The sequence below is a fragment of the Xenopus laevis genome, chromosome 5S (assembly GCF_017654675.1).
Source record: "Xenopus laevis strain J_2021 chromosome 5S, Xenopus_laevis_v10.1, whole genome shotgun sequence".
Lineage (NCBI taxonomy): Eukaryota > Metazoa > Chordata > Amphibia > Anura > Pipidae > Xenopus > Xenopus laevis.
In genome coordinates, this window is record NC_054380.1 from 134598781 (window position 1) to 134620019 (window position 21239).

At 41.6% G+C, this 21239-nt stretch overlaps 1 protein-coding gene across 2 annotated transcripts in view; it reads left to right on the top strand.

Annotated features, from left to right (window-relative positions):
• Positions 1 to 21239, top strand: part of clic5.S (chloride intracellular channel 5 S homeolog) — a 75745-nt gene that overhangs the window by 48712 nt on the left and 5794 nt on the right. For both annotated transcript variants that reach the window (XM_041565091.1, XM_041565092.1), the window contains 2 exons: positions 2149 to 2274; positions 7889 to 7995. In XM_041565091.1, the coding sequence (XP_041421025.1) occupies positions 2149 to 2274; positions 7889 to 7995 (233 nt within the window). The remainder of the gene's footprint in view (positions 1 to 2148; positions 2275 to 7888; positions 7996 to 21239) is intronic.

Sequence of the window (21239 nt, forward strand, 5' to 3'; positions counted from 1 at the left end):
CTTCATATTTTGGCAGAGATCAGTCATACAGTTAATAAACTGTCAGTTACACGATAACACTTCTTGTGTGTCAATTCCAAACACATTAACTATATCCCCCCTGCAGAGTACAGAGACTTTGCTTTCCCCCTTCCCATATAATCCAAGTGCAATGGGGAACTGTAACATTCAGTTCTGTAAAGTGTAAACCACCACTACCTCCTCTGTGCTGCCTGTGCTCTCAAGCACTATATATATATATATATATATATATATATATATATATATATATATATATATATATATATATATATATATATATATATATAATACACAAAAGCCATGAATATCTTGTAAATTATATCCTTATAAACGGTGAGTTCTGATGTCATTTCTGTCACATGACTCATTGAAACTTGTGTATTATAATAAATAAAGTACCCCCAGTTGCAAAATATGAGGATATTAGAAGTTACCTCGGAGTTCCATGACCTGTATATATGGTCATGAAACTCCTCGGTAACTTATAATATCCTTATATTTGACAAGAGGGGGTACTTTATTCACTATATATATATATATATATATATATATATATATATATATATATATATATATATATATATATATATATATATATATATACACATATTTGTCCTTAAATAAATGTTTTTCACTATTTTGACCTTTTTGCCTTTTATATAAATCCTGTGAGTGCCAGTGCCATGGATATATATATATATCGTATACAAGTATGGAATCCGTTATCCGGAAACCCATTATCCAGAATGCTCAGAATTACGGAATGCCTGTCTCCCATAGACTCCATTTTATACAAATAATCCACATTTTTAACAATGATTTCCTTTTTCTCTGTAATAATAAAACAGTACCTTGTACTTGACCCCAACTAAGATATAATTTATCCTTATTGGAAGCAAAATCAGCCTATTGGGTTTATTTAATCTTTAATCTTTACATGATTTTCTAGTAGACTTAGGGCTAGTCCACACGGGGAGATAGCGACGCGTTTGCGGTCGCGGCGACAAAGCGCAGCGACAGTCGCCGCGACCGGCGCAGGCGACAGTTTTGTATGGGCGCCTATGTAAAAACGCCTGTGCTAACCTGGCGAGGCATTTTCAGGCGACTGTTGAAAAGCGCATCGCCTCGTGTGGTTAGCACAGGCGTTTTTACATAGGCGCCCATACAAAACTGTCGCCTGCGCCGGTCGCGGCGACTGTCGCGGCGCTTTGTCGCCGCGACCGCAAACGCGTCGCTATCTCCCCGTGTGGACTAGCCCTTAAGGTATGAAGATCCAAATTATGGAAAGATCCCTTATCCAGAAAACGCCTGGTCCCGAGCATTCTGGATAACAGGTCCCATACCAGAAGAAAATTTACTTGATTATTAGGCCACATACAGTAGTTCTCTTTTATCGATTCGGTTTTGGATTTGGCCTTTTTCAGCAGGCAAATGCCTTGCTGAACTGAACCCAAAAAATCAAGTGACTTTTCGTCACACAAACTGCGCACTGTGCACACGGTTCTCTTTCCCCATTATTTCCCTAATGTATGCAAATTAGGGTTCGGATTCAGTTCAGTAATTGTCCAAATCCTTCACAAAGGACGCTGGCGTCAATTCTGATGCAGTCAATGGGCGTCCATTTACTTGTTGGCGGTGTTGAAATTGTCTCCCGCATCGGAAATTGTCGCTGGCGTCAATGAATTTTGTCGCCGGCCAATTTTCGCTGCGATTTCGCAAATTAATTGCCTGCAGCAAAATGTGGAAATTTGCCGCGAATATATTGGCCCATCACTAATAAACGGCACTAAGTTTGCCCAGGATCAATGACCCATAGCAACCAATCAGCAGGTAGCATTTACAGGTCACCTGTTTAAAAGGAACATCTCATTGGCTGCTAGGGGTTACTGCTCCTGGGCAAACTTAGTGCCTTTTATTACATACGGGGGTAAGAATTGTTTGCTGAAACAGAACTGGGGTGGGAAATAGCATTCCCGTATGCATATACTGGATAATGGGTTGCCAGATACTAGATCCCATACCTTGCATCATTTGAACTTTCTTTAATAATAGTGGGCACCGACACCAGGGCTGTCATTTTTTTTTTTTAAAAAGTTGAATTTTCAACCAATGTGTTTTTCTGTATAGAAAACCAGCTGACCTCCATAACTTAGCCCCCGGGACTCACCCACCTTTCCTGACCTTCAATGGGGAAGTGAAAACGGATGTGAACAAGATAGAGGAATTTCTGGAGGAAACATTGGCACCACCAAGGTAGGCACATGAATCCAGCTTTACCACTCCAATGCCTCAGGCTTAATGCAGCCAGGACATGGGTTAGATATAGGGGATGTGTGACAGTATAAAACAGACTATTAAATTGTGATGGGCGAATCTGACCCATTTTGCTTTGCCGAAAATGTTTGAAAGGGCGAAAAAATTCGGCAAATGCATTGAAGTCAGCAGGGAACAATGTTTTTGACTCATGACAATTTTTTCACCCTTTGGAGTGTATGGGTGTTTTTTTTCACTATTCACTATTTAAATATTGTTGTTTCATGTTCTTTCTCTGACTTGTAGTCAAAATCCACAGTTCCACCCTCCCCGTCGGAACAAGTGAACCTCCGGCTGCCGGCTAAAAAAAGATTCTTTTATTTTAGGACCTTAATTATAAACTTTAAATAAAGAAAAAGAACACAAACCGGACACACGGGGGAGGAGGAGACGGCATTGGGGAGCACAAATAGGGTTGCCACCTTTTCTGGAAAAAAATACCGGTCTTCCTATATATTTATCTTTTTTCCTTATTAATAACATTGGGATCAACCGGCGTTTTTACCGGGCAGGTGGCAACCCTAAGCACAAAAGGTTCAATAAATGCCCAGGCCATTATCTAGTAGTCTAGAAGGGCGAGCGTTTTTATCTGCGCTCCTCTGCGTTCCGGTTTCATGCACTTAGCCGCAGGGGAGCGCAGCAGTACACACACTGAATTCTTTTCAATGGGGCTGTACTCACACAGACGCATGTAAGCATCGAACGCAGGAAAAATGCAACATGCGTCCCAACCTGTGTTTGGCGCTTACATGCGTCTGTGTGAGTACAGCCCCATTGAAAAGAATTCAGTGTGTCTACTCCTGTGCTCCCCTGTGGCTGAGCGCATGAAACTGGAATGCAGTGGAGCGCAGATAAAAACACTTGACTGTAAGAGCCCTAGGGGCTCTTACTGACGAGCGTTTTTACCTGCGTTCCGTTTTTCTGTGAGTACAGCCCCATTGGAAAAAATTTAATGCGTCTATCCCTGCGTTCCCCTGCAGCTGAACGCAGAAAAACGGAACGCAGGGGAGTGCAGGTAAAAACACTTGACTGTAAGAGCCCTAATACTCTGGGATTCTGGGAGGTACCATCTGGTGGAGGCACAGCTGAGTTTGAGTCCCAGTAAGTAGGAGATAGCAGTTTGCTTTCACTGCAGCCATGCACACATTTCAGCTCATTTTATTAACCCATGGAGACATCTGTATAAGGGCAGGACTTGACGACGCGATTGGAGCCGACACGTCGCAATGCGACTAAAGGCATGCAACGTGTCGGATGCTTTAAAGAAAACGGAAGTGAAGGAGAAATCGCAGGTAACAACTACATTTATCCGACTGTCGGATGAAAACACGTGCAACGTTTTGGCTCCAATCGCGTCGTCAAGTCCTGCCCTAAGTCCCATGTTTGCACAGCCATGCCTCAGATTTTATCTGGCCACTTCCCAATTAGGCTAAATTTATGTACTCCCCAAAGCCTCCCTAATTACCTGCAAGCCCTGTCCTTTCCATGACAAAGGAATGACCCCTGGCTCTTTTCCATCTCAGGGGTTTCCCTCTGCTATAACACCCCTGACAGGGCAAATTATCTGAGAATATTACTCTCTCTGCCATAGTAAAAGTTAATTTAAACATGAACAACCCCTATAAAAGTCATATCACTGTCTAGCACTTGGCAGCTGGAGGTGACACTTTATGGGGTAATTCAGTGTTTTTGGGAATATTCTCAAATTTGAGTTCAGCGTTTCGCCAAATGTTAACTGGAGAATTGGGTCATATCAGAAATTGATGGAATCCGTGCTCCGTGCTGCTGTATTTTCCTTTTAGCCTCAATATAGAGAATAGCCGTGGGCCTCAGTGATACGTTTCTCTCTTATTATATCTCACTCTGCCCCAGCTCCTCTTGTTTAGCACTTCTGGCCCTTTTCTAGAGGTTTTGTTATTTAGCCAGCCTTCTGGCACTCAGCAAGGGAAACTAAACACATGTGGGTTCTGGGAAGCTGGGGAGTTAATGAGTCTTCATTGCTTAGCGGCATTTCCTAATGTTGATATTAATAATGAGAGGAATGAAGGGAGGAGAGAGGAATGTGCTGTATAGCAAAGTCAGGAGAAGCATGGGGGGAAGAGAGAAGTTGGCTCTGTGTACTGATTGGTGCAGCTGCCACCTGACATCATACAAGGTACTTATGACATCATAACACTTTGATCAGGTTCTTAATTAAAGGGGGTTTCAAATTAGCTTTTAGTGTGATGTAGAGCAGGGGTCCCCAACCTTTTTAAACCATGAGCTCCCCAAAAAACAGTTGGGGAGCAACACAAGCATGAAAAAAAGTTCCTGGGGTACCAAATATGGGCTATGATTGGCTATTGGGTAGCCCCTATGTGGATTGACAGTCTAAAGGAGGCTCTGTTTGGCAGTACATCTGGTTTTTATGCAACTAAATTTGCCTCCAAGCCTGAAATTCAGGAATTGAAAAATAATTGAAAAATAAGCACCTGCTTTGAGGCCACTATGAGCAACATCCAAGGGGTTGGTGAGTACTGGTTGGGGATCACAGATGTAGAGAGTAATATTCTGAGACAATTTCCAATTGGTTTTCATTTTTTTTTATTCAGCAGGTCTCTAGTTTGCAAGTTTATCAATATGGTTGCTAGGGTCCAAATTCCCCTAGCAACCATGCATTGATCTGAATAAGAGAGTGGAATATGAATAGGAGAGGGCTGGCAAGAAAACTGGGTAATAAGTAGCAATAACAATAGATTTGTAGCCTTTAATTTATATAAATATATGTATATATTTATATCCAGTGGTGTAACTGGATAGAGGAAGGGGGGCCCGGGAAACAGAAGGGTCAGGACAGTGGGGTTTGCTTCCTCTATAGTTAATAGAAAAACCCTCCTCCCCAGCCGCTCTCTTACCTGCGACGAGGAAGGGAGACCCAAGTTGGACGGGAGTGGGAGGAGTCAGGGCCGGGATTAGGTGGGGAGGAGGGATGTGGGCGGGCAGAGGCAGGACAGGAAGTGGGTGGGAGGATGGGGATCAAAGTGCGCAGGGCCCCTTTAAAGATTTTTTTGCAGGGGGCCCGACACACTCTAGTTAAAGGGGACCCGTCGCCCAAAGAAATTATTCAAAATCCAATTTTATCACATTAGTGAAGCAAAATAAGCTTTAATTACACTATATAAATCATTTGAATCTTGTTTCCTTCCATCTGGGAATTCATAATTATAACAAGCAGGAAAGAGCCATTTTGTGGACACTGTTATTAAGACAAGTCTTGTATCATCTCAGAATCTTGTTTGTGCACCAGAATGGGGGACCTGATGTCCATCCCCATGTCCTGGCTACACAATTAAATGGTTAAGAGAACGGGGGAATGTGGGGAGAGCAGTGACATGTAGGAAGTGCTGAATGGAAAGTGAAAGTAATTGCCTAAGGCATAGAGGAGGGGCAGACAATATTTGATTGACAGCTGAGATGTTTAAATGAGCTTACAACAGCTATGAATGGTTTAATAATAAATAAAAATTGGATTTCATGTTTAATTTGAAAAGGACTTTTATTATACAGATTTTTGTGTCTGGGTGACAGGTCCCCTTTAAGCCACTGTTTATATTCTTATATATGTTTTTTTAGACAGGTCAGAAACCCCCAATGATTCAGAAGAAGGCAAAACATTTAAAAAATATAAAAAGGAAGACATGAAGGATAACTGAATATAATTAGCAATCCTACAACTTTTAGTATGTAATAGAATGGCCAATTCTAAGCAACTTTTCCACTGGTTTTCATTATTTACTTTTCATAGTTTTATAATTATTTGCATTTTTCTTCTGACTCTTTCCAGCTTTCAATCTAAAAAACAGATGCTCTGTAAGGCTACACATGTATTGTTATTGTTACTTTTTATTCCTCATCTTTCTATTCAGTCCCTTTCCTATTCATATTCCAGTCTCTTATTCAAAAAAATGCATGGTTGCTGGGGGAATTTGAACCTTAGCAACCAGATTGCTGAAATTGCCAACAGGAGAGCTGCTGAATAAAAAGCTAAATAACTCAAAAACGTTAAATAATAAAAAATTAAAACCAATTGCAAATTGTCTCAGAATATCACTCTCTACATCTTACTAACAGTTAACTTACAGGGTGTGATTCATAATGTTTTGCCACTTGTCCCTTCTATTACACTCGTGATGGAAAACTTGATGGCAGAGCAATGACTCAGTAGCGCAGTTCCTTTGCCTCTCTGGGGCCCTGAGTTTGATTCCGGCTTGGGCCGTATCTGTTTTGTGAATATTTTATGGACCTTAGATTGTAAACTTCACCAGAGCAGGGACCATACCTCCCAACATTTTGGAAATAAAAAGAGGGACAAAACAAAGTTGCCGAGCTAAGTGCGTAAATTATTTTGACCACGCCCATTTGTGTGGCCACACCCCCTAATTACCGTGTTCATTTTACAACATCTGGCAAGTTATGAAAGTTTGAACATATTTCTGTGGGTTTTTTTCAGTTATTACAGTTTTGCTAATGAAGGTGAATTGCCCTTTAAACTAACTTCTCCCAAGAGACCTGTTATCTTATATAGTTACAATTACTTATTTGCTTATCTCAAACTTTTTACAAAAGTATCTAAGTTGCACCATGTGGCTGTTCTGGTCTCTCTGCCAAAAGACAATTGGATTAGAAACGTTGTATCTTTTTCTGGCTGTTCAGTGCAGAGAAAGTCAGGACTCTTCAGTACAAATGAGAGTTGAGCTGTCAAAAGCAGGACTGTACCCCTGAAAACGTGACCGTTGGGAGGTATGGCAGAGACTGACGTGAATGATAATCTCTGTAAAACTGCCAGTACAATATAAATACAGGAAATAATAAACATATTCAATAGCTGTTGTTTATTGGAGGCTGTGGGATTTGTAGTTCAGCAACCACAGCAGTATAAGTTATTACCCTGAAGTTAAAGGGGAACTTCAGCTTCCAAACCACAATTTGATAAAGAGGCCACATAACATAGAAACCCCTAATATATCCATCACAATTACCTGTTTCTTCAAAAAGTATGAATAAATGTCATTTTCTATGCTGAAATCCAGCTGTTTGACAGTTCTTCTCTTTCTGCATCATTTGAAATCCTGGCAGGGAAGGAGGGACTAAACACCGATGTTACAAATTGTAACAACTTCTCCACAGCTTACAGACAGCATGCAGGAACTACATAACCCACAATGCATTGCACTGGGATGTTCCTTTCCTTATTGAAATCACATGTGCAGGGAATTGTGGGGTTTGGAGGATGCAGGCTGAGGACAGATGGCTGTTGATACAAAGTAACAGTAGTCAGACAGCTCAGCAAAGTAGTCAGACAGATCAGCAGGGGGCTAGGCTTAGGGAACTGTCAGAAACCATTAAAAATCATGAAAAAGTCTGTACATTTTTTAAATGATGTATATTGCAAAGTTGCTTGAAATTATGTTTATTTTTCAAAATGCTCAAGTTATGTTTTTATGGAGTTTCCCTTTAATCATGATGGATGGAAACCGCTTTGCCGTGTTATTTAGAACTTGTTTTATCCTCGCAGATACCCCAGACTGGCTGCAAAACATCGTGAGTCCAACTCTGCCGGGATCGACGTCTTTTCCAGATTCTCAGCGTACATTAAAAACACAAAGCAGCAGGATAATGCCGGTAAGTTATTTGCTGTCTGTCTGTCTATTCGGCAGCTTTCTGCACTGCTAAAGCCACTTATATACTTTCATATTGAATGCACATCCTGCATTGCTATTCATTTAGATGCGCATGGCTGCACATAAATCATTTCAGTCTGCAGCATGCATCTAAATTAATTGCTAATTAGCCGTGCATTCAATATGGGGTTGCCGCTATTAAAGGGGTGCGGTGGCATCCGTAGTACTGGCATGGACGGGAGAGGGGTCCATAAACCGCAAGTTAAGCCGTTGCTGTGTAGAATGGTAACCATGAGTATCATTCCCTAGCAACAGTCGCTAACACATCCACTTCCAAATATGACTGATACCAAACACTGGTGTTTACGGGGCCCCCGAGTGCTGGGAACATTGTTTCACTGAGTTATTTATCTCTCTGGAAAAGGAACAGTGGAATTTCCTTCTGCCCAAGGCCGCACCCTTTCCTTTAGATTGGTCTCTGTTTATTTAACATTCTGTGTGTGCGGACAAGGGCGGGTGCAGTGTAAAACGAAACGGGACTGAAAGGGACCCCCTGTCCTCTACTAATGGGGTCACAATAACATATAACTACGGCTGCCTCACATACAATCCACATGCTCAATAGCTCGTTTGGGACACTGCACAGAAACCATTGCAGTCTGCAGCATTTATAGATCTTTACTACTAATTTGGCATTTACATTCAATATGTGTTTGGCATCAAAGCAGTCTGGTGTGGACCTTATAAATAAGTGAAAGGTTGTACTGTATGGGCCCAGGGTGCAGACAAGGAGATATTAGCGGTGTTAATTAAAGGTGGCGACACATACAGAGATCAATATACCAATATAATCACCATGGCTGATCCAATCGTAGAGATAATGCCCATGGGATCAGAACGAGCAGAACACAGGCAGTTGGATTCAGGATCACAGAATCAGTCCTCAATCCAACAGGATTTTTAAACCAGTCCGATCAACATCTGCTTGACTTTCGGGCACATATTGATCAGGGAAGTCTGTTTGAGGGCCCCATACGCTGCCCAATTAGCCGCCGAATGAATCTGTTGGCAGCTTATATCTGCCCGTGTATGGGGACCATGTTGCATTTCACATGCGTTTGGCGCATACATGCGTCTGTGTGAGTACAACCCCTTAATAACTGAGTGTCTCTACTCCTGCGCTTCCCCTGCGGCTGAACTGAAGAAAGAGCAATGCAGGGAGCGCAGGTAAAACCGCCCGTGTGTAGGAGCCTAAAGAGTAGGGCAAGTTGTAAAGAGAAAAAACAGGTGCAATTATCCTTGTATTATGCACTTTACACCCTGCCCTGCTCCTTCCTCAATGGGGTCATGTTCCCAAACTGAAGCTCAGACGCCTGTACCTGCCATTGCTGTTGATGAGGGGCAGGTGGGGGGCATTATTCAGATGTGACAGTTAGCAAGTGTTGTTGGGTGCAGGCTGAATGGTCCCCTGTACTTACACTTGTAATGAAATCTAGCGCTGGGTACAGAGTGCAATCACACCCCCGACACAGATACTTTTTTTCATGAGGACTATGGGATGTGCCCCTTTATGCTCTTACACTTGTATTCCTGGCTGGAAGTGCACTGCTGTCTGTACTAATGAAGTCGGGGTCAGGGAAGGAGCTGGAAACAGTGGGATGGTGGGTATGGGAAGGAGAGACCCTGGGAAGGGAAGAGTGTGTATAGTAAGGCAAGATAGTGGCAGGACAAGGGGCTGTTCATTTTGGTATAGGGTGTAGTAACTCAGGATGCTGTGAGGGGCATGGATATGACAGTTAGTAAGTGTAGTCAGTCAAGATGGTGTCAGAAGAAGGGGCAGTGTGTATAGTAAGACAAGATGGTGTGATGGGAAGGGACTTTATCTATCAGGTAAGTAGTGGAGTAAACATAGGAAGCAGACTCTGCGGTCATGGGGGGGGAGGGTCCTGGGGGGTCAGGACCATGGGGACTGTTTCCTCTATAGTTGTTAGAAATCCCCCCTCCCAAGCCAGTTTTTTACCTACCCTGGCATGAGGGCAGGGGAACTTGAGCCGGCAGTTGGGTGGGTGGAGGCAGGGCCATGTCTGCTCCTATGTTTTTTTTTCTTGCAGAAATGCCCAGGTTATTCTTGTTACCGCTGATAGTAAGGCAAGTAGTGTCAGGGGAAATGGCTGCAACTGTCAGGTAGTGTATATAGTAAGGCAAGTAGTGTCAGGGGAAATGGCTGCAACTGTCAGGTAGTGTATATAGTAAGGCAAGTAGTGTCAGGGGACATGGCTGCAACTGTCAGGTAGTGTGTATAGTAAGGCAAGTAGTGTCAGGGGACATGGCTGCAACTGTCAGGTAGTGTATATAGTAAGGCAAGTAGTGTCAGGGGAAATGGCTGCAACTGTCAGGTAGTGTATATAGTAAGGCAAGTAGTTTCAGGTGACATGGCTGCAACTGTCAGGTAGTGTGTATAGTAAGGCAAGTAGTGCCAGGGGACATGGCTGCAACTGTCAGGTAGTGTGTATAGTAAGGCAAGTAGTGTCAGGGGAAATGGCTGCAACTGTCAGGTAGTGTGTATAGTAAGTCAAGTAGTGTCAGGGGAAATGGCTGCAACTGTCAGGTAGTGTGTATAGTAAGTCAAGTAGTGTCAGGGGAAATGGCTGCAGCTGTCAGGTAGTGTGTGTAGTAAGGCAAGTAGTGTCAGGGGACATGGCTGCAACTGTCAGGTAGTGTGTATAGTAAGGCAAGTAGTGTCAGGGGACATGGCTGCAACTGTCAGGTAGTGTGTATAGTAAGGCAAGTAGTGTCAGGGGACATGGCTGCAACTGTCAGGTAGTGTATATAGTAAGGCAAGTAGTGTCAGGGGAAATGGCTGCAACTGTCAGGTAGTGTATATAGTAAGGCAAGTAGTGTCAGGTGACATGGCTGCAACTGTCAGGTAGTGTGTATAGTAAGGCAAGTAGTGTCAGGGGACATGGCTGCAACTGTCAGGTAGTGTGTATAGTAAGGCAAGTAGTGTCAGGGGAAATGGCTGCAACTGTCAGGTAGTGTGTATAGTAAGTAAAAGTAGTGTCAGGGGAAATGGCTGCAACTGTCAGGTAGTGTGTATAGTAAGTCAAGTAGTGTCAGGGGAAATGGCTGCAGCTGTCAGGTAGTGTGTGTAGTAAGGCAAGTAGTGTCAGGGGACATGGCTGCAACTGTCAGGTAGTGTGTATAGTAAGGCAAGTAGTGTCAGGGGAAATGGCTGCAGCTGTCAGGTAGTGTGTGTAGTAAGTCAAGTAGTGTCAGGGGAAATGGCTGCAGCTGTCAGGTAGTGTGTGTAGTAAGGCAAGTAGTGTCAGGGGACATGGCTGCAACTGTCAGGTAGTGTGTATAGTAAGGCAAGTAGTGTCAGGTGAAATGGCTGCAACTGTCAGGTAGTCTGTATAGCAACCCAATATGTGTTATGGGAAGTGGCTGTAGCAGGGTCACACTGTACATAGTAGTAAGGTGTAATGGAGACAAGGGGCAGTTACACCAGTCTAGTGTTATTGATATAATATGGGGGCAGCAGTAGCCCAGCTGGATTTCCCTTGTGACTCTGGATGCTGAGACTAAAGAAAAGGAATAAATTGTTGGGATTTTGGGGGGTGGTGAATAACATTTTCCATTAAAGCTGATCCAGTCCCTTAAGCTGCCCTGCAACAGGTTAAACGAGTAAATAAACTACAGAGCACCATCTGCTGGCTGGCTGGAGTATTTTGCCTTATTTTAAAGGGGAACTCTCATGAAAATGAAAAAATACACTTTTTTAAATACAATCAACTACATTTTCTGTACCATACTGTATATGAAATAATCAAGTTACTCTTCAGTATCTCGCACTCCACAACCTGTCACTCTTGGGTCACATTGACAGGTAGGTCTAATACATCTTTTAGGGGGGCTCCCTCCTTAGCAGAATAATTCAAACAACCAACTCCAGCACAAACAAAAGGTAACAAAATAACAGACTATCTTAAGGGTGCAACCCCCTCCCCCCCAAAGGATGTATTAGATCTGACTGTCAATCAAAAACTGACTCCACCTACTGCATGAAGACAGAATGAAGAGAGTCAGGTTGATCAGAGGGGGAGAGTGAAGAGTAACTTGATTATTTTAGAAATGGAACAGAATCTTTAATTATACTTAGAATGTTTCTTATTTCAGCAAGATGAAGCTTATATTACATTTTCAGATCCTCTTTAATTGCCCCTTCCATCTCACCCCTTTGAAGAGTCTCCAGTTGTGGAGTTTATTATGTGTTATTAATTATAATTAAAAAAGGGTTCCTAAATCCTCGGCCCCCCTGCAGTGCAATAATGAATGCCTTTAAGAGGGGCTTATAAGATTTCTGGATCAAGCATTATATTCAAGACTAATGTGTAGTGATGCGCGAATAAATTCACCTGGCAAGAGTTCACTGTGAATTTCCACGTTCTGCCTCCGGCGAATAAATTTGCGAATTTCCTGTGAAAATTTGCCGGCGTCAATTTCCGATTTTCATGATTTTTCCGTGAAAACATTCGAATTGCTTGATTTTTGTTGAAAACATTCGAATTGCTCCATTTTTTTGTGAAAACGTTAGAATTGGTAGAATTTAGGGAAGACGTTCGAATTGCTTGATTTTTTTGTGAAAACATTCGAATTTCAAGATTTTTTCATGAAAACGTTTGAATTTCCAGATTTCTTTCACGATTTCACCGTTTCGCGAATCACTACTAATGTGATCTAAAGATCTTCAATTAGTTAGTATTGATATTGCTATATACAATTTATATAAGTGCATAGGTCTGTATATATGTGTGTATATAATATATATATATATATATATATGATGCACCGAATCCACTTTTTTGTTTCGGCCTAACACCCGAATCCTTTGGAAAAGATTCAGCCGATTGGAGGGGGTTAAACTTGATGAAATTAGTTTTCTTGTTATGGCACTGCTCCTATTAATGGGAGGATCGCTAATATTGATGCAGAACTGGACAAATCAACTTCCCCCTAATCAGCTCCAAATAAAATAAAGTATCTAAAACAGTACAGATATATTCCTGGCAATTAAGATTAACCTGGGAGGCGCTCAAAGCGTATATTAGAGGGGAGGGGGCTCATATTTAATATAAATGCCCTTATAAATAGTATGACCAGGTATGAATCTCTGTTACATCCCATAGGTTGAAGGAATGTGATGCCTCATATCGACCTATAGAGCAGCAAGTCGAGGGGAAATAGATTGTGAGTTTCAGTGGTGCAAGGGTTGACGGGAATAATGTTTAAATTAGAATTGTTGCCCTGCAGCGCTGGGTTCTGAGGTTCAATTCCAACAGGGCAATCTCTGCGAGGAGTTTATTTGTAATCTCCTCTGTATTCTCACTCCCAGGTGACTTCATTGGTTTCTGATCAAATTGGCCATAGAGGTTTTATTTAAGAAAATGTTGAAACTTGATTCGTGTTTCACAGCACTTCAGTCTGCAGTTGTCACTCTAATCACTAGGGGGCAGCAGAGTATCACTGATTAACACAACACAGACCAATTGACAGCGGCAGGGTTTAGCAACTATGGAAGGTGGACAGTCACTTGGGTTCAGGTCAGTGCAGCATGGGGATGAGCTGAACCCCATTAACAGTAACATGTTCATAAATATATATAATATAATGAGTTCTGTGATACTTAATTATGTATAAATATGTGAAAGGCTTGTCTGATGTGCCAAACCCCAGCTGTTGTTGTACTACAACTCTCAGCATGCTGGAAGTTTTAGTTCAACATAAGTCAGGAGTTTAAGGACATCCATGGGGACTATTTTTGCCCTTCTGGCCATGGATTTTTTTTCAGTTTTTTAACCATGTTTAAAAGCCGATATTCTCCAATTGACATGTCAGGTCTCACTCAATGGCCAGAGTTGGTTATTCTGTGGGTCTTTCACCATAACCACCTTGGTCAGACTACTGACCTAACACAACCTTCTAGGAATTCCCCAATTGTTCTCCAGTTGATTCAAGAGACAGGAATTGGTTTTAAATGTCTTACTGCAAAATGCATCGGGACCCCCTGCTGTTGGGGTGCTGGGAACTGATAACCTCCTTGATCAGGCTACTGACACAACACAACCTTCAAGGAATCACCCACTTGTTCTCCAGTTGATGCAAGAGGCAGGAATTGATTGGGTAGGGACCCTCAAATGTTGGGTCTGATTTTGCTGGCAGTTGTAGAGACACAGCCTGATTGAGCTGTTTGCCCTAGATGCTTCTGTCTCTATCCCAAAACTGCCTACTAGTCAGGACTCCCCTGGCTCATTAATAGGTGAGTACATTTTTTAGGGGACACATTGTCTTTCAAGCACTCAATGCATGTTGTCAGAGAGGTGCAGGGATTTCGGCAATGCAAAGTGCTCATTGTGTGACACTGATAGTAATACAGCATGGAAAGATTCTTATTCCCCACTATCCCTATGATACATGGCTAGGGAATTTATATCAGAGATGAGCAACTGTCAGATGTTATCATGACAGTCATGAATCTATGTTGGCCCCAGTTCAGCCCCTTTCCTACACTGGATGTGATAAGTCTTTCTGGCACAGGAGACAGACAACAAGCAATCACACACTCTCTTCTTGGCTGGGATTTGACACTCTGATTGTCAATGTTTATATAGTTCAGGCAGCTAATCCCAATCCCCAGCAATGAATTCACATTCTCGAGGCTCTGATACCCTAATCTGGAGATCAGCACATGTGGAAGAGCAAGAGGCTCGAAATAGCACTGGTCTCAAGGGACCGGCACAAGGCCTGCAGCTCAATCTAAGTGATTGTTTGGCTGCTCACATGGGACCGCGCCAGTTTAAATATTTTGGTTCCTTGGAATGATTATTAATCGTGATTATTTTACAGCCGTAATGATCAGTGTCAAAACACATGGCTGTGAAATCTACATTGTTATCACCATAAAGGCTTGTTGGCTTGATATGGGCTGGTAATCTCAGGGGGAGGCTCAAACCCATGGACATGGGATCTGCAGGCGGCACAATTAGATGTCGTAGAAAGATCTGGGACAAATTTCATCAGATCCTTTTTGGGGGGCAGGATTTGGGACATGATTACTGTATATTGACCTACATTTTAATCTGGACAAATCTTTTTGGGAGTTCAGGGATAGGATATAATTATATTGGCCTACATCTTTATCTCAACTGGTCATTTTTTGGGGGACATGGTTATATTGGCCTACATCTTTATGTCAAAGGATGCTTTTTGGGGTGCATGGTTATATTGGCCTACATCTTTGTCAAAGGTTGCTTTTTGGGGTGCATGGTTATATTGGCCTACATCTTTATGTCAAAGGATGCTTTTTGGGGTACATGGTTATATTGGCCTACATCTTTATGTCAACGGTTGCTTTTTGGGGTGCATGATTATATTGGCCTACATCTTTATGTCAACGTTTGCTTTTTGGGGTGCATGATTATATTGCAGATACTTTAGTCTGTGCTGCTGCCACAATGGAAAAATCTATAATGCCACCTCACAAAAATAATTATGAAATACAAAAAATAACAGAAAAATATAAATATGAAAACACTCACAGTTCACCTCAGTCCCAAGGTGCAAAAAGCCAAGAACACTGTATCACAGAGTTGTGAGGGTTTCCAAAAAATGAAGAAGTCAGATGTAAAAAGTAAAAAGTCTTTATTAGGACATGGAGACCTAACGCGTTTCGTGCCTGTATGGGCACTTACTCATAGGCTCAGCCCAGCCTATGAGTAAGTGCCCATACAGGCACGAAACGCGTTAGGTCTCCATGTCCTAATAAAGACTTTTTACTTTTTACATCTGACTTCTTCATTTTTTGGAAACCCTCACAACTCTGTGATACAGTGTTCTTTGCATGATTATATTGGCCTACATCTTTATCTCAACGGTTGCTTTTTGGGGTGCATGGTTCTATTGGCATTCATTTTTACAGTATGTCAAAGGTTGCTTTTTGGGGTGCATGATTATATTGACCTACATCTTTATGTCAACAATTGCTCTTTGGGGTGCATGATTATATTGGCCTACATCTTTATGTCAAAGGTTGCTTTTTGGGGTGCATGGTTATATTGGCCTACATATTTATGTCAAAGGATGCTTTTTGGGGTGCATGGTTATATTGGCCTACATATTTATCTCATCTGATCCTTTTTTTGGGGGGGCATGGTTATATTGACCTACATCTTTATCTCAACCAGTCCTTTTTGGGGGGGGGCATGGTTATGTTTGCCTGCATCTTTATCCCAACTGATACTTTTTTGGGGGACATGGTTATATTGGCCTACATCTTTAACTCAACTGGCATGGTTGGAGTATACACTGACCTTCATTTTTATACTGTATAAATGGATTCTTTTTGGAGGGGGGCAGGTTTGGGACATGTTTATATTGGCCTACAACTTTACTTTAACCATTTTTTTAGGGGGGAGACGGGTTGGACATGAATATGTTAGCCTGCACTTAGGCGTGCCCTAACAAGCCACAAACCAAAGAAATCGGGAAAAATCATCACTCCATATGTATGATGGAACATTGAAACTGGATGACCGGAAACTGGGACAATGCTAAGTAATGTTTAGGTTTAGGTTGCACGTTACTTTAGAATATTGACCGTCTAGTTCTGTTGCTATACTGTAACTCCCATTATCCTCACCAAACCTTTTTTCTGGGGTCATATGGTGCAACGTCTGTTGAGGCGCTGGAGTCCTAAAAATGTGTTTCTAATCATTCACTTTTCTTTTTTGTGTTAGTTAAACACAACCATTGTTAAATAGACCAAATGTGGTGTTAAAATAAATAAGGAGGAACCTAAGGGAAGTATAAATAATTAAACCTCAATGATAAATTTCCTGATCCTATGCAGAATGATGTTTGCTAGAAAATTGAACAAATTGAACATGGTAGAATAATTCTAAGGATTCCGGAATATAATAAGGAAAGAGAGGTAACTGAAATCAGTTTATGGACCAAGCGGCTTTCTAGTGTCTTGCCTGTTTCTTTCTACTTGGCCGTAATAATGTTCTTGATTGATCTTATGTAGATTAAAAGAAAAATAAGCTCCAGTGTTAAATGAATATGGCAGACCAGGAATGTCTACTTAGAGGAGCAAACATCTAAAGGCAAGTAAGTCCCATAGTGATGTAGGCAGCTCTAGAACTTTGTGTCTTATACATAGACGTGTCCATGAACATTCCAGATCATTCTGCTTTAAACCCGCCCAATCTTTACCCTACAGAGAAGCATGAAGGTCAGTCCAGTGGCCTCCTTTTATTCGGGTATCCGAATGTCTCTGGTCTTCCATCTCATGTCTTCTTCACTTTTTGTCTTTTACTTAAGTTCATTTCAATGCTGATGAAGCCCTTGTGAACTCCGTTTCATAACCAGCGTTTCTTAAGTTTGGCCACCCCCGTAGATACTCCCATACACAATACAAACATGTCATAAAAGAAATATTCCATTGACTGCAGTCATTTCTGGGACAAACCCTTAGTCTTGAATCTTGACAGTTGCCCAATCGTCTGACTCAGGAGTTTGTGAAATTGAAGTGTAAGTATGGGAACAAAATGGAAATCTATTGTTTCATGCCAATTCTGAGCCCAGAAGTTGAATCATCAATCATGAACACCACCAAGATAATTCTAGAATATTTTAATGACTCTGAGATTTGCTGTTGGATTACATGGGGAGACACCTACAGTATGTACTCATCTTTAAGAAAAAGGAGGCTTTGTTCTTCTCTAACATGAGAAATATTAGCAAGGCAAGGCACAAAGACGTTGCTTCTGCCAGAGATATGACAAAACTTGCTTGGCTTTAAAACAAAACCAGAATTTGGAGGAATTAAAGTAGAAATGGTAGAATTCAATAAGTAATAAAAATACACAGTAACACAATAGTAAGAGACACAGGAGAAAGGAGGTCCCTGTTCCTTAGAGCTTGCAATCTAAAATTTTTGCTGTGGGTTATGTTACTATATAATTAGGGATGCACAGAATCCAGAATTCGTGGTGGGATTAGTCCAGGATTCTGCCTTTTTCAGTAGGATTCGGATACAGCTGAATCCTTGTATCTGGCCGAACCGAATCTGAATCCAAATTTGCATATGCAAAGTAGCAACGGGAAGGGAAATCATGTGACTTTTCATCACAAAACAAGGAAGTAACATTTTTTCCACTTTTCCCCTTCCTGATCCTAATTTGCATAGGCAAATTGGGATTCGGTTCAGTATTCGGCCAATTCTTTCATGAAGGATTCAGGGATTCGGCCGAATCCTATATATAATCCCCCTTAACATCTCTTGGATAAAGCTAGCGGTGCAAAATTTAGGTGAGTCAGGAATATCAAGCCTAATGTTCTCAATCCATGTTATTAACCATCTAGGTAGTGATTCTACTGGCAGGTTCCTGGTGGAATCCAAAGTCATGTCACATATTTATACGATGGGACAGTGGATCCCAAAATGCCTTGAATGGGGGGGGGGTGAGGTTCAGCCTGAAGGTCACTTAGGCAGAGATGTGGTTGGATTGCCTATTTGCTCTCCTAGATACTCTTGGAAGCTAAAGCTTGTACATAAGGATGAGAAGATGTTGTGAGCTAGATATTCGTGGAACTTTGGATGAATGGCTAACGCCTAACCGTCGCTTTATATATATATATATATATATATCTCTATCTATATATATATATCTATATAACCTATATAATAAAGTTGAAGTGTCTCTGCGTCCAGTCCCTGTGTCCGTGGGATTGCGCTTCTGCGCATGTGCCCCATGGACCGTCTCTGGCGAATGTTTGACTACATATGTTCTAGCGCCCGTTAATTTAACGGGCTTAATGTCTAGTGTGTGTGTGTATATATATATATATATATATATATATATATATATATATATGTATCTATAGTAAATTGAGTGGCACCATTCTCTTACTATGAGCTTTACCCCAATACTTTGCTCTGGATGAGACCTTAATTCTCAGGGTTTAAACCCTCACAACGTTGAGGAGGCAGGGTGTGTGGTATAACTGGAGGAAACTTGAGGAAAGGCTAATGGAAGCCTGAAACGTTGCTGTATTTCGTGCTGTATTTCGTCTGAATAAAGCCCTTGAAATAAAGGCTTTTTAAGAAAATTCCTGCTGGGTGCAATGTGTGGTATAACTGTAACTTGGTGCAGGGTACAATAATTGGGCATACAAATTCCATCCAGTAGACAGCACTCCCTTTTCAATAAAACCGTCTTTATTCTTATTTGGACAGCAACATCATGCAACGTTTCGAGTGGCACTCCACTCTTTGTCAAGCTTGACAAAGAGTGGAGTGCCACTCGAAACGTTGCATAATGTTGCTGTCCAAATAAGAATAAAGACGGTTTTATTGATAAGGGAGTGCTGTCTACTGGATGGACTTTGTATACACTGGAGCAGCCATTGTGAATAGGCTACTAGACGTGCACCCAATTATCAAATTTGGGCAGAAAAGTGAGTGCGGTCTGATTTGCTTTTTTTATGTACAATAATTGGGCACCAGTGGTTCTTGTAACTTATATATATTGTTCAATATATTTATTGAACAGCATAATCTATAAAGGAGTGTACATATAGAGCAAGCAGGATCATACAGCAACAGTGGATAGGCATATACTCACAGCACCAATGGTCAGTATAAGTCCCCACAGAGAAGAGAACATATACAGCAGTAAGAAGGCCCAGCTTTCAGCCTTTTCCCTAAGTGGAACCCAGGGGAATCTCTACATCCCTAAGTCTTTATACTTAGTCCCTACTTCTGGGCAATTAGTACCTGGGATCTTAATCCCACTCACACTCCTCATAGGTGTCTCAGGCTGCTCAGATAAATAGCCTGTCTGTCTGTCACGCCTAGAGTGACCTCTTAAGGTGAGTAGCCTATCCTTACTAGACCTGACCTGTCTAGGTTCCACGTTACCCTTCCTGCCTGCACAGGCCAGGGCTTGCACTAAATGGACCCTGAGCACATCTCTGCCCAGGACTTTAGAAAAGTGCCATCTACTGGGCACTAGTTGAACTGCAGGGAACATAGCTTTAAGCAAGATAAGGAAACAGGTCAACCTCCTAAACGTATTTTAGGACCCAGTTAGGCATCCACTAACACTAGGGGACTGCCTGTCTAAAATCCAGGAAAATGTAAAATCAGAGAAATGTATTATGCATAATATATAGATGTGACCTCAAAACAACAATGTATAATGACGGGAAAACTTAAAATCAGGGGATGTAAAATGGGGGTTCTACTGTATCTGTAACCATGTAAAGATACGTCTAAAGATCTCTGAACTATGGAGACAAATGCCTAAGTGAATTAGTCGGCTTCTGTCCCTACATCCCATAACCAGTCATTGTTTTCTGTTTTTTATTGGTTGTTGTTAAACCTGGTTCACATGTTTTACAATTGCGCCATTTTTGGGCAGGATGTAATTCAGCAAAGAAAAAAACAGGTGATTTTTGTTCCCCTGGAGCGAAACTGTTTATTTATCTCCCCGTGAGATAGAACGTGCACTGCAGCATTTTCCTTGCTTTATGGTATGTCTGCTCTTCTGAAATTCTTCTCTCTTGCAATTACGTCTAATTATGTCTAACCATTAGAATGCGGATGATTGCAGGCCTGTGCCAGGAGACTTGAAAAATGCGAGCAACTTCAAAATCCTCGTTTAGACCTAATTATGGGTAATTAGAGCGAGCTCCTGTGTGTGCACGTGTGAATTCACAGTACATGCATTGTTTGACCCCGCCAATTATTGTCATCAATGGCTGCGTCTTCGCCCCAACGTATTTCCGGAAAACCATAAAATGAAATGTTTGTAATCACAATATTAAGACTTGGCCAACGTATCTGGCTGTAGACAGAGGGTGGAAAGGGATCTCTGATACAACAGAACTTTTTTTGCTGAAATAAATCTTTTCCTGGGGAATAAGGATACATCTTTGACAATTTTCTTGTTTGTTTTTCTGTTGGCCAAAAGCCATTGGTTTGTTGGCGTGAATGAAATGCAGTGCTAAATAAATCAATTGTCACATGTAATGTATGAGAATTTCACGCGATTAGCAGAATGGAGCATTTAGTAGCCCAGAAAAAAGGTGTGATTATGCCTATATATAAAGGAGCCACACTTGCCACTAATTACTATTACTATTTATTTTTTTATGGTCTGCAGACTGTTGTAGCAGCATATA